Genomic DNA, 22,992 nt, shown 5'->3' on the forward strand with positions numbered 1-22,992 from the left:
CCGAACCGTCGTGAAGAGGGAGCTGAGCCGTAAAGCGAAACTCTCGATTTACCGGTCCATCTACGTTCCAACCCTCACCTATGGGCATGACCTTTGGGTAAAAGAACAAGATCGCGGATACAAGCGACCGAAATGAGCTTCCTCCGTAGGGTGCTTGGACTCAGCCTCAGAGATAGGGTGAGGAGCTCAGACATCCGGAGGGAGCTCAGAGTAGAGCCGTTGCTCCTTCGCATCGAAAGGAGCCAGTTGAGGTAGTTTGGCCATCTGATTCGGATGCCTCCAGGGAAACTTCCTTTGGAGGTTTTCCGAGCACGTCCGTCTGGGAGGAGACCCCGGGGTAGACCCAGAACTCCCTGGAGGGATTATATATCTCATCTGGCCTGGGAACGCCTCGGGATCCCCCAGGAAGAGCTGGAAAGCGTTGCTGGGGGTAGGGACGTCTGGAACGACCTGCTTCGCCTGCTGCCTCCGCGACACGGCCCCGGATAAGCGGAAGAAAATGGATGGATGGACATTTGGTGCATATATCATTTGTTCCTTCAGGGTGAACTCTTTGGTTATGTCTTAAATGTCCAGTATATAAGATTTTGTGGCCTCAAGCAGTGAGGTTTCACATTGCAACAGGTTGAACAACTCTTACATCGCCCTTCCCTTCCGAGCCTTTCGGAGAACCTACTGTGGCCACTTCAAATGCAAAAGGGTCTCTATCATCAGTGTTGGGAACATGGTAAACTCCATTTTATCCTGTAGATATAAAGGGCAAATTCTAAAGTAACAAAAGAAATATTTGTTGGAGAATTTCTACAAAAACTAATTTCAGAAAGAACAAGTGTCCATCAGAGTAATTTGGTGTAATGAACTCTTGCTTCCCAAAGAAAAGAACCAATGAGTAAAATTTCAGCTCATAGGGAGGTTTGTCTTTCTAGTTGAGGGAAAAGAAGTTGAGATTTAATCTCTTATGGTTTTCCACAATTCTACAGTTTGATTTGGCAGACACTTGAATCCAAAGCAAAGTACATCTGAGAGTAGATACAACACAAGCGAGAACCTAGTGAGGAAAAAACAACCTGAATAAGTGCTATGAAACACGGTGTTGTCCAACTCTTCCACGAACAAGACTGTCTTTGGCCTTCACATCTTGAATATATATACAGTTAATATATTAAATAAGCAAAGTAAATAGTGTTAGCAGAAACATATATTAAACCCCAGTAAAATGTAGAAATTTTCATTGCGCTTCTATTTTCAGGTGATTACATACCAATTACAACCAATATATCCCCCTAAATACTACACATTGGACCTTTAATTTTTCATGTCATCATCATCACCAGGGCAATTTTTATTTGTAATTTTTTGTTGGTCTGCAACTAATACCTGTATAACTGATGACAGCAATCAGTGTTCTTTGCTATTAGGAAATGTTGGCATGCTAACTTAAGCTAGCGACCACAGTAAATATCATACTGACTTCTTATCAGCTTGTTAGCATTTCCACTCTGACCATGTTAGAGTTCATTTCAAAGTAATCCTGTGTCACATTGTCTGTGGTGTCAACCTTCATTCTGGTCCTTCCACATAATCTGTCAGCTCCTCAGAGGTTAAAGTGGGCATCGATGAGCTCTTGAATGTCACAGTCTCAGTGGAGAACCGTGGAGAAAACTCCTACAACAGCCTGGTTACACTCACATACCCACCAGGGATCTCTTATAGGAAGTTCACAATACTTCAGGTAAGACATCAGGGTCAAATCTGTTATAGTTCATCTCTGCTCTCCAAAGCCACACAGCAGTAATTTATCGTGTTTTTTTTCTTAATAAAGGGAAGAATTGAGTGCAGATCCTTGGACAGTGAGGATGGTTTAGTGGTTGGAAAGACAGACTGCACTGTTGATAAGCCTATTTTCAAGAACAATGCTAAGGTTTGTTGGTTGTTTGCCTCCTCACTGCTGCACAGACCACCAAGTCAGGCAGGAGACAGTCTGATTGCTCTCACTCATTTCATTTTCTTTAGGCTTTATTCGTTATTTCTTATGGGATTGAAACCAACAGTCAACTGGATGAAAGAATCTACATCACAGCCAATGCCAGCAGGTACTGTTCATCTGCTTCAGACATGCCTCATTTGTATAACAGATCTATAATGACATATATGATTATTTTCACTTTTTTCTTTCAGTGGAAATAAGGAGCACGACCCTAAAAGTGAACTCTACCAAATGAAAGGGATTAATGTGAAATACAGCATATTCATTACACTCGAAAGGTTTGTGTGATTCTAGCTAAAACAAAAGAAACCATATATAAAGTGATAGTAATCTTTAGTATGTAGTGATATATAGTATATAATCATAATAAAGGACCTTTTCCTTATATCTAATAAATGTTCAAAATATCTGCTTAGCTCCCTCAGCTACAACAATTTCAGCTTTGGAAAGAATGATTTGCAGAAGCCAGTCCTGCAGCCAATTAAGGTAACATTTTTCTTCATATAATAGTATTAATGGTCAACCACCTTGATTCAGACTTGATCTCAATGTTTAATTATCTTTTCTCCTTTTCCTTAGGTTACAAATGACATCAGGGCTCTGAATTTCACTGTGGTGATCAGGGTTCCAGTTCAGCTCAATGATAAAGACATTTGGGCGGATTTGAGCAGCTTGCAGGTAATATATGTTACTGATCCCATAAATGTCTAGATTGAGAGAGTCAAACTGACAAAAATGAGCTCATTTTCAGATTCCAGATTGCCAAAGAGAAACAAATGATGAAGAACCTGTTGTCCGAGACTTTGTTGCTCAGATACGGAAAACTATGGTGGTGGTAAGTATGCCTCTACAATTTATCTGTTGAAATTTGACATTTAGAAATTATACTGTGGCTTTCTTTGCATTCACTTTTCTCTATTCCCTCTCAGGACTGCTCTGTAGCCAGATGTAGAGTGTTCCGGTGCACCAGATTCATGGAAAGCCTGGATACTAAGACATACACAATCTCTGCCAACATTAGTTCAGGGTGGATAGAGCAGGTAATTTTGCTGCATTGAGACGCAGTCTGAAATTTTCTAAGACAATCGAAAAAAGACAAAAAAAAAAATTTAATCAAAAGGCTCACACAACTGTTTTTTATTCTCAGGTTGGACTTAAATCTGCAAAATTCCTGCTGACCAGCACAGCCAGTCTGGAGTATGACACAAACCAGTACATCTTCTTTTCAACGGGGACCAACAACAATCCACCTGTTCGCAAAGTGAGTACACATTAGATTCTCTAATTAATTTGCATTACAAATGAGCTTCGGTTTCATCCACATTCTGTGACTTTCTCTCTCAGATTGAGACTGAGGTCGAGGTGTATCCTGAACCAGATTTCACCAAAGAGATTGTTGGAGGCTCCCTGGGAGGATTGGCTTTCCTGGCTTTACTCACTGCTGGCTTGTATAAGGTGGGGCAATATTCATACACTTTTTCAGTTTATCAGACAGGGAAGGACATCTTTATGGCAAAATATGTATTAGCAGTGACTTTTCATTTTCAAATACGAAATAACCAGTTTTCGTCCTATCTGCTTTGGTTTCTTTCATTTCTGTATGATGACTCTGATTGCAGCAGTTTTAAGTAATACCTATACCTTCCTCTATTCTCTCAGGCTGGATTTTTCAAGAGTAAATACCAAAACATGATGAATGAAAATGCAGAAGATGGAGCGGCTTCAGAGACTGACGGAGAGGCACCAGAATAAAAATTAAAAAACTGTTTTTATTTCAGAGACATCAGCTTTTTTTCAGATCCGTTATCTTAGTGGCTGGTGCTGACATCAAAGCAAAGCCAGCCACACATCTCCGGTGGAACTGTTATCTCTCATTAGTTAATTTGTACCAGTGTTGAGGGTTTTAATACCTGAAATGAACATCTTGAGATTTATAGGAGTGAACATGGTTCTGTGCTACCAGTTCTGATTTGTTATCCTAAAATACAGCTTGTTTTCATGTGAAATCCCTCCCTTGCATAGTCATTCATTATTATCTATAACAGAGGTTCCCTACCTGGGGGTCACAAATGAACTTTAGGTATCAATGTTGTGTTCCTTTTTAGGGCGCACTTAAAATACAGAGTGAATACTTTAAATTTTTAGCTTTCAATAGCTTAAAAAATATTCAAATAAAACAGTGTGAGAAAAAACAGTTGCCAATCAACTGCTCACATGATTGGTTCACAGGACAACCAAAGGTTGGGAATCCCCTTTTTACATGGTAGACATTCAGTAATTTGCTTTGTGGTAAACTAAAGAGAATTTCATGAATTATATTGAGCATAAAGTTTGCACTTTGCACGTGTAGCGCTTATCTGCAATGTTTTTGAACATAACCCAAGTGACCAGACAGGTGATGCAGCGCTCGATTTAGACGGTCGCCAGGTCGCCATTTGCGACTAAAAAATGATTTTGGCGACCAAAAATGACATAAACCACCCTGGTTAGGGGCCAAAATATTTTGATTTTGGCGACTGACCTCCAAATCCAAGTTTTAGCCAAAAATCACAGAGCTGAACCGCCTATGTTTTCTTCATGGGGACAGTAATTTTGTATGATGTCATTAACCTCCCATGATTCCCGGCGCTCGGTCAACATACGTAGACGCCTCATAGGCTGTCGAGAGACGTGCCTGCAGCGCCGCCATCTCGGAACGGGACCAGCGGAGGCAGCGGTGCATAGACATCTACGGAGGCAAGAGGTACTGCTGAATCTCAAAGTGGAATTATTCGCTGAATTTTGAACCGATTGCCAAACTGTTTGATTTTTAGAAACGTCACACGTGTAGCTACTATACAAGGTGCTCGGATATTTTTTACAATGCTGTTTTGCCACTCAACATGTTTTACATTTGTGTAGCATGAATACGCGTTATTAAATAGTCTACTCAACTGTGAAGAGTGTGACAAAGTACTGTGTTGTCTTTGATTTCATAATAATCTGGTTGTTAGTGCATCTCCTGATGGAGCCAGTAAGATCAAGAATTCACAAGTAATTCTTGAACTTACTCCTGTACAGTACTTAGTACAGGCCCAGGTCCTCCTGTGGTTGCCTGGCTAAGGACCATGTGGCTATTGTGTAGAATGCATTGCAGTGCTGAAAAATAAAATATAATTTCTAAAAAATAATGGAATGTGCAGAAAAAAGAGTGCAAGCAATTAGCAGGAAGCAAATACAACAGGCATTTTCCAATTTTGGTCTACTCTTAACAGTAACAGAACTATACCCAGCACCAAGCACTGTAATACTACCACTCATCATGCAGCTATGTTAAGTTCCAACAGGCATGCTGCAGAGGATGACAGAGGCCCAAGGGCACATAAAATGCACTAAACATCTCCATGTGACACACAGACAAATTATTACGCACAAAGGATGCAAAAAGTAGGATTCAATTTTTTTGGCCACTAAAAGTTGATTTTGGCTTTGGCCTGTAGAATCCTCTCTTATCCCGCCCACGTTTTACCGCAGAGGCTTCTGTTGCTGTCTATCAAGTATAGCCACGCCCCCTGGCTCCGCCAACTTTAACAATTTATTTAAAATTCAGTATTGATTTATTTTAAGATCGGCCACCTGATCTCTCATTTTGACCATGAAAACTAACGGGAAAAAAATCCTGAGCTGTAGAAAATCAGTCTATCAAATTTTATTTTTTCCAAAAATGAATTGGGGTCTATGGAGCAAAAGCTTTTTGGAGCCAACCCTAGCGGACGGCGGGATATTGCAAGTTTTTGACACTTCCGGGTGAACTTCAAGTTAAAAGGTAAAATTAATACAGCAAAGCAAAGTATACGGAAGTCTCTAGAGTACAACCCGATGCAGTCTGCCAGAGAAACTGAAACTTGGGAGAAGATTTGTTTTCCAGCAAGATAATGACCCAAAACACACAGACAGCTACACAGAAATAGTTTTAAACAATAAGGTGAATGTTCTAACTGAGAATTTGTGGCTGATCTTGAAAAAGGGTTGTTCATTCACAATTCCTGTGCAACCTGAAGAATATGGTAAAATTACTGAGACTGAGACCTATCCACATAGGCCCGGTTATTTTACATTTAATATTTCAAATTAATTGACATTTCTTTGCAGAAATATGGTTTCACTTTGGCATGAAAAACACTTTTTCCAGGAAATTCTAGTCAAAAAAACACAAATTAATTTGGCCATTATTAAATGTAAAAAAGCACTCAAAGGCAACATCTTCCCTTTACAACATGACAGTATAAACTGTAGCATGCCTTTTTTTGTCTCAAATAGCAAAAGACAAGTGGGATTTTTTATTTTAAATAAAGCAAACTACTCCGAGCGTTCACAGTGTAATGATACTAGATACACTATATTGCCAAAAAAATATTCGTTCACCTGCCTTGACTCGCATATGAAGGTAAGTGACATCCCATTCCTAATCCATAGGGTTCAATATGACGTCAGTCCACCCTTTGCAGCTATAACAGCTTCAACTCTTCTGGGAAGGTTGTCCACAAGGTTTAGGAGTGTGTTTATGGGAATTTTTGACCATTCTTCCAGAAGCGCATTTGTGAGGTCACAGACTGATGTTGGACCAGAAGGCCTGGCTCTCAGTCTCCGCTCTAATTCATCCCAAAGGTATTCTATCAAGCTGAGGTCAGGACTCTGTGCAGGCCAGTCAAGTTCATCCACACCAGACTCTGACATCCATGTCTTTGTGGACCTTGCTTTGCACACTGGTGCACAGTCATGTCGGAAGAGGAAGGGGCCAGCTCCAAACTGTTCCCACAAAGTTAGGAGCATGGAATTGTCCAAAATTTCTTGATATGCTGAAGCATTCAGAGTTCCTTTCACTGGAACTAAGAGGCCAAGCCCAGCTCCTGATAAACAAGCCCACACCATAATCCCCCCTCCACCTAACTTTACATTTGGCACAGTGCAGTCGGACAAGTATCGTTCTCCTGGCAACCGCCAAACCCAGACTGGTCCATCAGATAGAGAAGCGCGATTGGTCACTCCAGGGAAGGCATTTCCACTGCTCTAGAGTCCAGTGGCGGTGTGCTTTACACCACTGCATCCCACGCTTTGCATTGCACTTGGTGATGTATGGCTTGGATGCAGCTGCTCGGCCATGGAAACCCATTCCATGAAGCTCTGTTCATGTTCTTGAGCTAATCTGAAGGACACATGAAGTTTGAAGGTCTGTAGCCATTGACTCTGCAGAAAGTTGGCCACCTCTTGGCACTATGCGCCTCAGCATCTGCTGACCCTGCTCCATCAGTTTACATGGCCTACCACTTGGTGGCTGAGTTGCTGTCGTTCCCAAACACTTCCACTTTCTTATAATACAGCTGACAGTCGACTGTGGAATATTTAGGAGTGAGGAAATGTCACGACTGGATTTGTTGCACAGGTGGCATCCTATCACAGTTCCACGCTGGAATTCACTGAGCTCCTGAGCCATTCTTTGACAAATGTATGTAAAAGCAGTCTGCATGCCTAAAGGCCCTGTCACACTCTAGCATATAGAGCCAGCGTATGAGGAACGTAACGAATATTTCGAAAAATTGTTTGTACGCACAACTTTTCAGCGTATGAGGTCGATTTTCGGTTAATGACCATTAGAGTAACGTGAGCCTAGCGTACCGTCAGCGTATGAGTAGCATACGCATAGCGTATGTCAGAGTATGTGAGCGTGTGTGATGTGATGTGTATTTGAGTTGGACGTATACCGACGTATGAGTAACGTATATCAGCGTACCTCCGACATATGAGAAACGTACGCGGAACATCAGCCTAACGTATGAGGAGCGTACACAGCGGAGGGGTATAAAATTATCAATTCAACCATAGGCTGGTCATAAAGGCCAAATTGACGCTGCCTTCCAATCCAAGGTTTCACCCAGATTGCACCTCTCATTCTTCGCCGCCTTCTTCTGTGTCTAGCATACTCAGCTGTCAACTGTAACAAATCTTGGTGATGTTGCAGCACAGCAACCTCCATCTCTGAACTGCTGGTACAAACTGATACAGATTTGGAAATGTGAGACTTTATATACCCCCCATACGCTGGAAATACGCATGTAATACGCATGGGATAAGTTGGCTGTACGCTCAGAACACGTTAGGCATAAGTTCATAAGTTGAGTACGTTAGACTGTCGTTAGAACTACCATCATAACGTTAGCCATTCGTTAGACACACGTCAGACACACGTTCGTTATACGCTCCTCTAACGCTAGGTTTCCTGACCCACTCAATTTCGATGTATGAGAAGCATACTCGACGTATGAGTAACGTACCTTCAGCGTACCTCTAGCGTGTTCAGCGTATGAGGAACGTATGAGGAGCGTAAAGTTCACACATCGGCATACGCTGAAAATTTTTGTGTATGTTCAAAACATTTTTTGGCCGTCAGCGTACATCAGCGTACACCGACGTACCTCGGCGTACTCGAAACGTATTCCAGCGTACCCCTAGCGTGTTTCAGCGTATGTCAGCGTATGCCCAAAAAGTCCATACGTTCCTCACATGCTGGCTCTATACGCTAGAGTGTGACAGGGCCTTAAGTGCTTGATTTTATACACCTGTGGCCATGGAAGTGATTGGAACGCCTGATTCTGATTCTTTGGATGGGTGAGCGAATACTTTTGGCAAGATAGTGTATATATCCACACAGCTGAAATGCTGATACATAGCAACATAATACAGAAAGAAAACTTGAATAGAACATATTCAGTGTTATTTTGGTAACGTAGACATGAAGTGACCACATATTGAATCTAGTACTATTTTACCAACTCAGACAGGCTGTCACTTACAAAACTGACACATTATCTAATATTGGGACTAACAGATGGAATGACAGTGTTGAGAAAGTTGAGAAAAGGAAAAATGAACCTATTTATTTTCAGATTTTTTTTAATCATGAGGAAGCTTAGAAGAGATGATATTGGGATTTCACAAAAAAATTCACTTCCTGTTTTGTCCACCAGTCTGGGAAGAAGACAAACTTCCACAGAAAATTATTTTTATCAGCATTTCCATCAGTAAATGTACCTTATATGGTGTTGTTGGTAAGTCTTTTTGTTGCAAAGAATACTATCTAGAGTTTGACTCACCGTCTTAAACCTGCTTCTTTTTACTCAACACAGAATTTATCTCTGCCGCTTTGTTTTCTGTCATTTTTCACATACTCTCATCTGATTTCCCTGAAATAAACTAAGAAATTGTGTACTTCTGCTGATTAAATAATAATTTACATTTGTGCTTTTTAAGTTCCTTAAAGCATCTGAGCAAAATTAGACAATACCGATGGTTTCTGCAATCAAGTAACAACACAGAGTGTGCTAAATAAAACAGCCGTATTTTAATCCCACCTCTAACCAACTGCCTGGACTTTGAGCTGCCGCTGAATGATTTCTGCACTCTGCTGTCAACGTTTGCCTTTGACACTTGCAGAAGTGGGAGTAGTTATTTACCTCACATAGTGTCTAAATGCATTTATTGGAGCTTTGAGGGTACATCATACTTTAAGTCAAAAGAGTCACACAATGGACTGGATAATTACTGCCACACTGATCTTGTCAGGTAAGACAGTGAGTTTCTACCTTGCATTAAAAATATGACTTTATTCACATTTTTGGCAGCTGCTTCGTTTACCCTCTTAAAGCCGGCATTGTTATTTGCGGCATATAAACAAAAACACCGCAGCTAACAGATTAATGACCACAATATTAACAATAAGAATTAATAAAACATTTGAAGACAATTTTCTTCTGTAAATCAAACTACCTGCTTGAGGAAGTGACCAGCTCAATAAGTCTTGACTGTGAAAACAGCTGTACTGTATAGTCCTCTGGGATTTTGAATGAGATTATTTCAATGTTTTGAGTGAAAATGTGCTACAGAAACAACAACTAAACTAAATACTTGAACCTGGACCCATAACCATCTGTGCAATTGAATGTATGAGCCTAAATTGTTACCCACTCATGTGGTGAAGGGCTGCAGGAGAGTGGAGGTTTTGTCATTCATGATAACTTTTTGAACATTAAAACTAATACTACTACTTACAAGTCCCACTTACACTACTTTTATAGCTTCCTTTTATGTATTTAGTGGCTTACATTTCTTCTGGATCTACCTAATGACTTTCTACACAACTAAGACTGTGTTAAACCACATCAGAAATGTTTGACAAAAACTAAATAACTGCAGGTAGATCCGTGAGAATATTTTCTGTAACTGCTGTTGAAGCCCTCAAAGCCACAGTGACTAAACTGAAACTGCACTGGTGAAAAAAAAGAAGAACCTGTGGGCTTCTCATCGTACCATTTTATATCGTTTTTTGTCCATGATAACAAAACGATCACAGAACAGCATTTCACTTCCTTAAATGTACAGGAAACCAAAGTGTCAAATACTAACACTTTGTTGTAATTCATAGAATTTTAGTCAGTGTCAGGAAAGAAGATAAGACACATTTTTATTTATTCTGAAGGATATTCTTGTGCAGAATAATAATACAGAATCATTGTACAGATAAAGACCTCTTACCTGCTGTTGTAAAAAAAAAGTACCTTTTTCTGTAGTATTTTGTTTCTGCCAAATGCAGGAAATATAACAGAGACGAACAAGCACAGAAAGGCTGAATGCAGAACTAAACCTTGAGAATGTGTTTTTTCAGTCGCAATGAGCCACTCTGTTCAGAATTTGAACATTTCTGACTTTGGTGCTCCCTGGTGGTGCCTATCAAAGGCATGTGGCAGACCACTGTTCACAGGGCAGCAATCTGGAATTAAAGTAACACATAAGCTGAAAAAAAGAGCCCACACAGTTACAGCAAAGGTGCTACAAACACAATATCATCAGGAACTAAGTGACTTTAAACAAGACAAATAACTTTCCTTCCTCAGTGTTTCAAGGTGCACTTTGTTACAATATTGATCCTGTGGCTTGGAAGACTCTGAGCAACCCTGCTGCAGGTTTTGGCAACCAGGTGGTGCAAAGACAATCAGAGTGAGTGACTTTGTGCATTGTTGTGTTGAATGTGGGTTTAAAACTAAACTACATCTATCTGCTACTTAAGCTTTTTCCCCCCCAGCTTTTCTCTCTGTGATGTCTACACATGACAGGGTCTATTATCAAGAAAATATGGGGTTTATTTCTCTGCTCTGTGCTGACCAGATATGTGTTTTGTTCTGGTTTCATTTCCTCAGTTTGCTCGTAAGCGCCCCACTTGAACAGTATTCAGAAAATGGAAGGGGCCAAATATACAGCTGCACCAACGACAACTGCACAAACATAGGTAGGAAAGCATTCATTTCTAAATATCTTCACATGATGTCCTAAGACAGTAAACATAGCAGAAATGATAAAAGTTATTTTCTAGGAGTTCATAAACCAATCTTGGGACTGGACCTTGTATGGCTCAGGTGATAAATACTCATATATCTCAGAAAAATGCTGGTGTTGATACTCAAAAATGATCCTGACTTGGAGTTAAATGAGATTGAATTTGTTCCTTCTGAAGTTTCTTTTATTTCTACATTTTTAGGGCAAAATTGTGTTTTATGTTCAGTCCTGTTAAATGTATTTGGGAATTTAAATCACACTGAGTCTGGATGAGATCATGCTGCTAACACTTGGAAAGTGCTTTACTTTTGGTGGTTTCACTGTTCTCTTGCTTCCCTGAAGTGTTTTAATGAATGTTTTAATATACTTTAATGTTTTAGTTGCAGGGCTAAATGCTGCAGTCAATATGTCCCTGGGTTTGACGATGAAAAGTGATCCTGACACACAAAACACGATAGTGAGTTGGTGAACTGCAGATATCAACATCAGTGCAGAGATCATATGGGTCAATATATAATTGAGGGACTTTTGAAATCCATGGGATATGTCTTGCATACATTTATATTAAAAGCAAAAAAACAAATGTTGTTTTTGTTCATTATGATCATGTCTTGACAAATTCCATAATTATTTAAACAATTGTTTATTAAAAAAAAATAACGAGATCACTAAAATGTCAACTAAATGACCACACGAAGTTAAAAACAACCACCTTCTAATTAGCTAAACAGTTATAAAATGAGCTCATTCAAAAGCTGTTTTGATTGTGTTCTTTTTAAGTTGAGACAATCATGACAGATATTTCTTTTTTGGCAATATATCAAATTTTACATGGAAAATAAGTTATATCTGTGTCTGAGAAATCACTTTCAACTGAGTTACCCGTTACAAAAACACTTCTCAAGGAAGTGTGTTAATTCCAGATCACATGACCTGCTCCACATGATGTCATTTCCTCCTGAAGAAAAGACTGGAAAGACTCCAAGGCTTTCTGAGTTATTTAACATAAAGTAATGTGTGAGTCAACAGGTTTATTACAATATCTTTATAAATAACTTTCAATTTCCATTTTACTTAATCGTATATATAATATTTTAGAAGAATCTTTCTCTAAAATACCATGTGGTGTTTGGTTCTAGGCGGCCATGTTGATTTTCGGCCTGAAAACAGCAAAAAATATCAACTCTGTTACAAAAAGTCCTGCAATTATACATTGACCCATATACAAATCTCTTATCCTGTTTGCACTGGTGAAAACCCAGAAATCCCAGTTGTTGCATCTTGAAAATGTTGAAGGGCCAGAAAATAATGAACCTCTTATTCAGATCTAAACCTTTGTTTGCTTTCAGGCATGCGGCCCAACCATCCCTAGGGACTGCAAAAGTATCACCCTGTATAACGGTGTCTGCTTTCAGATATCCAGCCAGAACGGATTTGGATCTCCTATGCCTTCTTCTCTTGAAAGTAACTGTTTGTTGAGTTTGTAAAAAGCATGCATATATCATTACACACACACACACACACACACACACACACACACACACACACACACACACACACACACACACACACACACACACACACACACACACACACACACACACACACACACACACACACCTTGGAAGATTTTTTTTAAGCATCAAATATATTCACAGTTACAGTCAGTAAGACGTGATTATTGTTGTTGTCACCCAGGAAATGCAGGGATTCAGTCAGTTTGTTAAAAAACACTGAATCCATTTGTTGCATGGTGTGATTAATTCATAAATCTCATTTCTGACTCATCACTTTGACAGAGTGCACAAAAGCAGACATTGCCTTCCTGTTGGATGGTTCAGGCAGCGTTTCTGACCAAGATTTTCAAAAAATGAAGGATTTTGTGAAAAAAATGGTCCGGTCATTTCTGTCAGAAGACACACAGGTGAAATTAAAGCACATGCACAAAATAACTCCACGGTTTCAATGTATTTAACCTCAAAAAGACAAAAGGAAATTTGCTAAACATGTGTTTGATCATTTTTCTTCCTTTATTTCAGTTTTCAGTTTCCCAGTTCTCCAGATCACCTGAGGTCCATTATTACTTTGATGATTTTTTCTCATATAATAATTGGGAGCGCAACATTAATGAGATAAGTCAACAAAAGGGTGCAACTTACACAGCTAAGGCCATTGAATATGTCGTGTAAGTGCTGCCATGATATTACTAATGAGCTACAACTGACATTGTAATTGTCATGTTGATTTTCTATCTGGACACTCTGTCTTTAATTTCCAATGAATGTGAGCACACTGTACACTGTGTGACGTGGATGAAAAAAACCCAACCAAGGCCTGATGTAAAAAGTGGCTAAATTTGTAAAATTATACTTGTACTACTGAGATAAATTGCTCAGATTTTAAAAACACAAGCTGCAAACATCCAGCGCAGTACAAACATTTCTGTGATGTTGATAGATGATACAATAAAAACATATTTAAATATTATAGAATCAATCATGCAGTTAGTCTTGTAAGATGATAAAATATACTGTGAAAAAAGTTGAATTGAAAATTGATTTTTTTATTTGACAGCAATAACGTTTTCAATGCACAAAGAGGTTCCAGATTAAACGTGAAGAAGATCTTGATAGTCATCACTGATGGAGCATCTCATGACCGGAATAGATTGTCAAATGCAGCACGGTTAGCCGAAAGTAAAAAAATTGTTCGATTTGCTATTGGGGTGAGTAGTCTGGTTTTATGTATAAGGTAGTTTTATACTGACATTGTATTTCTGCCAGTTTTGAGACTGCAGGGTCACATGATACTGTCTGATGGTCAAATCTCAGAGTTTTTTGTTTTTTTTTAAATCTCAATCTAAATGTCAGCCTGTTTTTCTACTACAAAAGATGATGTGTATAAATCCTTTTACAGCATCACATGTTAGTTTGTTCATTGACACTGTAATTAATATGAATTAACTCAGTAATATATTACATGTGGCTACAAAATTCAGTGAATCGAGACCATACAACATGTTTTTTTCAATGAACTTAGGTGGGGAGTGCATTTCATGATCAGAGTGCAAGAAATGAACTGAACACCATTGCATCTTCTCCCACGGCAAAACACATGTTTCAAGTGGAAAGTTTTGACGCCCTCGAAGGAATAAGACAGACTTTGCAGGACAGCATCTTCACTATCGAAGGTACAAATGCAAACTTCATTGTGTTGAAATTCCTGTTAATGTCGATCAGAAAACAATAATTTCAAATCTACAGTCTAAACTTGAACTTGTAAATTGTGATTGTTTAATTGCGTCTCCCTTTAAATGCACATTTACTTTGCTGTTGCAGGATCTCAAAGCGGTGGTGAATCACTGAAAATGGAAATGTCTCAAGAGGGATTCAGTGCAACTTATGTCCCAGGGGTAACAGAAAACTCTGGAAACTCAACGGGCTACATACATTATTATATTCTTCGGAAAGCAGACTCACGATCTCATAATCAGATGTGAAAACTGAGCTTCTTTGCCTGACATTTTGCACCAAACAAATAGATTTTGCACATTTGTTTATTTTGCAGGGGATTCTGATGGCTGTTGTTGGTGCAAACCAGTGGAAGGGAGGCTACACACAATACACAAGACGAGGCGACAGAATTAACTCATATGAGCCTGAATCTATGAAGCCTGACAGTTATCTAGGTAAGAATATTACAGCAAGAACAAACCAGCATTTACATGTGTGATTATGTATATTTAATTCAATCAGTTCAATTCATCCATTATCACCCATCCATCCATTATCTATACACGGTTGAATCCTCACGAGGGTCACAGTGGGGCTGGAGTCTATCCCAGCTGACTGAGGGTGAAGGCAGGTTACACCTGGACAGGTCACCAGTCTATCACAGGGCCTACATATACAGACAAACAATCACATTCACCTCTACGTACAATTTAGAATCACCAATTAACCTCAGCATGTTTTTGGACTGGGCTGCACAGTGGTGTCGTGGTTAGCACTTTCGTCTTGCAGCAAGAAGATCCCCTGTTCAAATCCCAGCCTGAGCCTGGGATCTTTCTGCATGGAGTTTGCATGTTCTCCCTGTGCATGCATGGGTTTTCTCCGGGCACTCTGGCTTCCTCCCACAGTCCAAAAATATGCTGAGGTTAATTTGTTACTCTTAATTGCCTGTAAGTGTAAATGTGAGTGTGATTGTTTGTCTGTATCTGTAGCCCTGTGATAGACTGGTGAGCTGTCCAGGGTGTGCAGCCCTCAATTCAGTTCAGTTCAATTAATAAATTCAATTCAATTAAATTCCATTCATTTCAGTTCAATTATGTTCAATTCAATTTATATACTGTATCACCAATTCACAACGCATATTATCTCAAGACAGTTGGTATATGTACAGCTCTACTGTAATCCTTCATCCAAGTTTTTAAGAACACACTCATAATTTTGGGAAAAGTGACATGAAAGATGCAAAGGCGGAATAGGGAGTTTGAAATATCATGACGGTCTGTATTTTTTAAAGATAAAATATTCCATTTTTCTTTACAAAGATACACTGGAACAGGGGCGACCCAGTAGCTCAACAGGTTGAGCAGGTGACCCAAAAACACCGGCTATAGTCCCTGACATAGCGGCCATGGGTGCAGGACTTTTTGCTGCAGGTCCTTTCCCTATTCTTCTCCCCACTTTCCTGTCTCTCGCTCATTGCTGTCCTGTTAATAAAGCCGAAAAAGCCCCCCCCCCCCCCCCCCCCCCCACACACACACACACAAAATGAAAATAATAAAATACACTGGAATAGTAAATCAGTCATCACAGTTAGATTTAGTAAACGTAAGAGGAATTTAAAAAAAAAATACAATACTTGATAAACCTCATACAGTTTTGACTTAGAAACTGCAGTAGCTTGTAAATGTATTCAGGGAAGAACAATGTAAAGACATGCAGTGGACACAAGACAATAAAATGTAGGATTCTTTATGGAACATTTGGTTGTTCCCTGCAGAGGTAATGATACACAACCTGTCTACATTGGCTAAACTTCTGTATATTGTAACAGTTTTTCTCTTCTGCCTTGGCCCCCTAACTGTTAAACTCTAGGTTACTCCATGGCAGCTGTTAAAACCAGGAATGGCCTCCTGACAGTTCTTGGTGCTCCGAGATACGAACACAGAGGAATTGCAATGGCTGTTTACAGAGAAAGCTCAAGCCAAAAGATTGATCCCCATCCATGGCAGGTACATACAGTACAGAGCCAGGTGGTCCTGAGGGACAACTTAAATCACATTTCAATTATTTTCTTCAATAAAAACTTCCTGCTTTTGTTTATCTTTTCGTTGCTGATTTGTTGCAGTTTCAGACTGGTGAATATTTTGGGGCTGAGGTTTGTGCCATGGATCTGAACTCTGACGGCTACTCTGACCTCGTCCTCATATCTGCCCCAATGTACAAGGAACCCAACAGGGAGGGAAGAGTTTATGTTTGCAGAGTAGTTCGTTTGGTAAATGGCAGTTATATGTAGGGTCACTCAATGCATCCATCTGTTTTCTTTTATCTACTTTTCATTGAGCTTGAAGCATTCACTCTCTTTCTTGTATTTTCACCAGAAAGTCGAGTGTCAGTTTGATGCTCCATTAGTCCTAAGAGGAGATGAATCTGACAATGGAAGGTTTGGGTCTTCTCTCGCTGTGCTGCCTGACCTGAACACAGATGGATTCAGAGACTTGGCAGTTGGAGCACCTTTGGAGAACGAGGGTCAAGGCAGCATCTACATATTCCATGGTGAAGGAGGATTAAGAATCAGTCCTCCTTTTTCACAGGTGAACAACTTTCAAAACCTCACAGAGAAGACTGAACACCGTCAGTTGTATAAAGTCTAATGTTTTTGTGCATGAGAGTGATGCAGTTTGCAAAATGATATAAAATATCATATTTCCATTTACACAGAGAATAGCTGCCTCTGAAGTCCAGTCGGGACTGAAGTTCTTCGGCATGTCGATCAGTCAGTCGTCCTTTGACCAGAGTAATGACAAACTACCTGACTTAGCGGTGGGTTCAATGGGCACAGTTGTCTTACTCAGGTGAGATTTGAAGAAGAGGAAAAGTTTAAACAAGTATGAAGTTAGTGGTGGTCACTTATTCATGGACTCCATTAGGGGGCCAGAAAAGTGTCAGTTTGTTATTCTGTTGGATTATTAACCCCAAAACTAAAACTTGCTGACATGTATCTTCCTACTATGTCCTTTCTCAGGTCAAGGCCTATCGTAATGGTGGAAACTGAGGTGTCATTCAACCCAACCCAGATCCCCACTCAGAATACAGACTGCACACAGCCCCTGAACGGGAAAGCTACGATCTGCTTCACCATGACCAGAGTCTCTACAGTGAACACAGGTTCCTCATTCACCTCACCTTTACTTCCATTTAAATTCAATGTACATTTGTAACATTTTCCTGAAACTCTATTCTATTTAAGCTCAAGCAAGGATTAATTTTACTTTCACGCTGGATGCCACTCGCAAGCCGCCAAATAACCGAGCTTATATCAGTGACAAACAGCAAGCAGAGACCGGATCCCTAATTGTTGACTTAAGTATGCAAAAGTGCATCCCTGTGAACTTCCTCATTGAGGTAAAAATCCAATCACACCAGGAAGACTGAGTACAAATAACAATGGATAATTTGGCCAATAAAATATTTCTGATTCCTATTTTGTTTTTAAGAAAAACTAACTCCCAGAACTTTTAGAAATGCTCTTTAATATTAATGCCTCCTCCTTGCAGGCTTGTCCAGAAGATGCTCTCAATGAACTGTCCAATGAGGTCAGATTCACATTTGATGGTTTGCCCTCTAATACAAATCTCAGACCAAGTCTTGCTCAGCAGGCTCAAACAACAACCTTTCATCCTGTAAGTAACCTTCAGAAACACCTGATGACCTGAATAGCAAAGCCTTGTCTTTATGAATTGATTTCATGGCTGGCACATGATCACATATTGTGTATGTGTGCTGCACTGTGCTATAACATCTCCAGAAGTCATCATGTGACTCAGTCATTGTTCAAATCTGATTTTGCATAGACTCTCTGAACAAATACATTTTATTTCACATTGCCTTCCACAGATTGGGTTTGAGATCAACTGTGGCATAGATGACAAATGTGTAGATGACCTCAAAGTGGATTTCAACTTCTCCAGGTGAGGCCAAGTTACAAAAGTAAAGCTTTGATTGAATATGTGGACACATTTTACTTTGCAAAATCAATAAACTATGTTATTTGAACAACTCTTACATCGCCCTTCCCTTCCGAGGCTTTCAGAGAATCAGTTTTGGGAACATGGTGGACTCCATTTAACCCTGTAGATACACACGTGGGCAAAATTGTTGGTACCCCTCAGTTAAAGAAGGAAAAACCCACAATTCTCACTGAAATCACTTGAAACTCACAAAAGTAACAATAAATAAAAATTTATTGAAAATTAAATAATCAAAATCAGCCATCACTTTTGAATTGTTGATTAACATAATTATTTAAAAAAACAAACTAATGAAATAGGGCTGGACAAAAATGATGGTACCCATAACTTAATATTTTGTTGCACAACCTTTTGAGGCAATCACTGCAATTAAACGATTTTTGTATTTGTCAATGAGCGTTCTGCAGCTGTCAACAGGTATTTTGGCCCACTCCTCATGAGCAAACAGCTCCAGTTGTCTCAGGTTTGATGGGTGTCTTCTCCAAATGGCATGTTTCAGCTCCTTCCACATATGTTCAATGGGATTCAGATCTGGGCTCATAGAAGGCCACTTTAGAATAGTCCAACGCTTTTCTCTCAGCCATTCTTGGGTGTTTTTGGCTGTGTGTTTTGGATGGTTGTCCTGTTGGAAGACCCATGACCTGCGACTGAGACCAAGCTTTCTGACACTAGGCAGCACATTTCTCTCCAGAATGCCTTGATAGTCTTCAGATTTCATCGTACCTTGCACACTTTCAAGACACCCTGTGCCAGATGCAGCAAAGCAGCCCCAAAACATTACTGAGCCTCCTCCATGTTTCACCGTAGGGACAGTGTTCTTTTCTTCGTGTGCTTGGTTTTTGAGTCTATGAACATAGAGTTGATGTGCCTTACCAAAAAGCTCCAGTTTGGTCTCCTCTGTCCAAAGGACATTCTCCCAGAAGCTTTGTGGCTTGTCAACATGCATTTTTGCAAATTCCAGTCTCGCTTTTTTTATGAGTTTTTTTCAGCAGTGGTGTCCTCCTTGGTCGTCTCCCATGAAGTCCACTTTGGCTCAAACAACGACGAATGGTGCGATCTGACACTGATGTACCTTGGCCTTGGAGTTCATCTTTAATTTCTTTGGAGGTTGCTCTGGGCTCTTTGGATACAATTCCAACGATCCGTCTCTTCAATTTGTCTTCAATTTTCCTCTTGCGGCCACGTCCAGGGAGGTTGGCTACTGTCCCGTGGGTCTTGAACTTCTGAATAATATGAGCCACTGTTGTCACAGGAACTTCAAGCTGTTTAGAGATGGTCTTATAGCCTTTACCTTTAAGATGTTTGTCTATAATTTTTTTTCGGATGTCCTGGGACAATTCTCTCCTTCGCTTTCTGTTGTCCATGTTCAGTGTGGTACACACCTTTTCACCAAACAGCAGGGTGACTACTTGTCTCCCTTTAAATAGGCAGACTGACTGATTATGAGTTTGGAAACACCTGTGATGTCAATTAAATGACACACCTGAGTTAATCATGTCACTCTGGTCAAATAGTTTTCAATCTTTTATAGAGGTACCATCATTTTTGTCCAGGCCTGTTTCATTAGTTTGTTTTTTAAATAATTATGTTAATCAACAATTCAAAAGTAATGGCTGTTTTTGATTATTTAATTTTCAATAAATTTTTATTTATTGTTACTTTTGTGAGTTTCAAGTGATTTCAGTGAGAATTGTGGGTTTTTCCTTCTTTAACTGAGGGGTACCAACAATTTTGTCCACGTGTGTATAAAGGGCAATTTCTAAAATAACAAAAGAAGTATTTGTTGGAGAAATTCTACAAAAACTAATTTCAGAAAGAACAAGTGTCCATCAGAATAACTTGGTGCAATGAACTCTTGCTCCCAAAGAAAAGAACCAATGAGTAAAATTTCAGCTCATAGAGAGGTTGGTCTTTCATGCACTTTCTAGTTGAGGGAAAAGAAGTTGAGGTTTAGTCTCTTATGATTTTCCACAATTCTACAGTTTGATTTGGCAGACACTTGAATCCAAAGCAAAGTACATCTGAGAGTAGACACAACACAAGCGAGAATCTAGTCAGGAGAAAACAACCTGAATAAGTGCCATGAAACACGGTTTTTCAAACTCTTGGACGAACAAGACTGTCTTTGGCCTTCACATCATGAATATATATATACAGTTAATATATTAAATAAGCAAAGTAAATAGTGTTAGCAGAAATATATTAAAACCCCTTAAGCTTCAGTGTACCGCCGGCGGTACACCTACTAATTTGCATTGGAATTTCAAGAATGTCCGACGGCTGCAAACACGATTATACAAACACTATACGCAGATGGAAAGCTTAGATTCTCATGAATCCGCCGGTATAAACCACTTTCAGATGCGATTACCACAGCGGGTGAGAAAAACACATTTGTCCGACAAAAACAAATATTCATCCATCCGTTCTCTATACACGGCTTCAACGCACACAGCGCGACTCACATTTCCGGGTTTATTATTACACACAAAAAAAAAGATTCCACAAAAAACGGCCATAATCCAACCTTTTACATCCAGATGACACAAGCCAGTAAACTATTTTATCCAAAACATGTCCTGAAGTCGGTATAAAATCCCCGAATCGGTCATTTTCAAGGAAATGCACCTCGCGATGCCCGTCCAATATTCCCTGTATTTTTCGTAATTTTTTTATTTAAAAATAGAATATTAGCATTTTTTTGTACTGAAAACGGCTGGAATTGACTGAAGCTTAAAGGGTTAAAACCCAGTAAAATATAGAAATTTCCATTGTGCTACCATTTTCAGGTGATTAATACCAATTACAACCAATACATCCCCCTAAATACTGCACGTTGGACCTTTAATTTTTCATGTCGCATCATCACCAGGGCAATTTTTATTTGGTCTGCAACCAATACCTGTAAAACGAATGACAGCCTCCACTGTTGTTGCTATTAGAAAATGCTGGCATGCTAACTTAAGCTAGCGACAACAGTAAATATCATACTGACTTCTTATCAGCTTGTTAGCATTTCCACTCTGACCATGTCAGAGTTCATTTCAAAGTAATCCTGTGTCACATTGTCTGTGGCATCAACCTTCATTCTTGTCCCTCCTCATAATCTGTCAGCTCCTCAGAGGTTAAAGTGGGCATCGATGAGCTCTTGAATGTCACAGTCTCAGTGGAGAACCATGGAGAAAACTCCTACAACAGCCTGGTTACACTCACATACCCGCCAGGGATCTCTTATAGGAAGTTCACAATACTTCAGGTAAGACATCAGGATCAAATCTGTTTTAGTTCATCTCTGCTCTCCAAAGCCACACAGCAGTAATTTATCGTGTTTTTTTTCTTAATAAAGGGAAGAATTGAGTGCAGATCCTTGGACAGTGAGGATGGTTTAGTGGTTGGAAAGACAGATTGCACCATTGATAAGCCTATTTTCAAGAACAACGCTAAGGTTTGTTGGTTGTTTGCCTCCTCGCTGCTGCACAGACCACCAAGTCAAGCAGGAGACAGTCTGATTGCTCTCACTCATTTCATTTTCTTTAGGCTTTATTCGTTGTTTCCTATGGGATTGAAACCAACAGTCAACTGGATGAAAGAATCTACATCACAGCCAATGCCAGCAGGTACTGTTCATCTGCTACAGACATGCCTCATTTGTGTAACAGATCTATAATGACATATATGATTATTTTCCCTTTTTTCTTTCAGTGGAAATAAGGAGCACGACCCTAAAAGTGAATTCTACCAAAAGAAAGGGATTAATGTGAAATACAGCATATTCGTTACCATCGAAAGGTTTGTGTGATTCTCGCTAAAACAAAAGAAACCATATATAAAGTGATAGTAATCTTTAGTATGTAGTGATATATAGTATATAATATTAATAAAGAGCCTTTTCCTTATATCTAATACATGTTCAAAATATCTGCTTAGCTCCCTCAGCTACAACAATTTCAGCTTTGGAAAGAATGATTTGCAGAAGCCAGTCCTGCAGCCAATTAAGGTAACATTTTACTTCATATAATAATAGCATTATTTTTCAACTGCTTTGATTCAGACTTGATCTCAATGTTTAATTATCTTTTCTCCTTTTCCTTAGGTTACAAATGACATCAGGGCTCCGAATTTCACTGTGGTGATCAGGGTTCCAGTTAAGCTCAATGATAAAGACATTTGGGCGGATTTCAGCAGCTTGCAGGTAATATATGTTACTGATCCCATAAATGTCTGATTGAGAGAGTCAAACTGACAAAAATGAGCTCATTTACAGATTCCAGATTGCCAAAGAGAAACAAACAGTGAAGAACCTGTTGTCCGAGACTTTGTTGCTCAGATACGGAAAACTATGGTGGTGGTAAGTATGCCTCTACAATTTATCTGTTGAAAT

The 22,992-nt window shown here is 39.5% G+C and overlaps 1 protein-coding gene across 1 annotated transcript in view; it reads left to right on the forward strand.

Moving 5' to 3' along the window:
* LOC127531196 (integrin alpha-M-like) overlaps positions 1–22,992 on the forward strand; it is a 129,905-nt gene that overhangs the window by 105,291 nt on the left and 1,622 nt on the right. Inside the window, 3 exon segments of the mRNA XM_051939992.1 lie at positions 2,404–2,473; positions 2,567–2,665; positions 22,876–22,959. Coding sequence (XP_051795952.1) covers positions 2,404–2,473; positions 2,567–2,665; positions 22,876–22,959 — 253 coding nt within the window.

Source organism: Acanthochromis polyacanthus, chromosome 19 (genome assembly GCF_021347895.1).
Source record: "Acanthochromis polyacanthus isolate Apoly-LR-REF ecotype Palm Island chromosome 19, KAUST_Apoly_ChrSc, whole genome shotgun sequence".
NCBI classification, from domain to species: domain Eukaryota; kingdom Metazoa; phylum Chordata; class Actinopteri; family Pomacentridae; genus Acanthochromis; species Acanthochromis polyacanthus.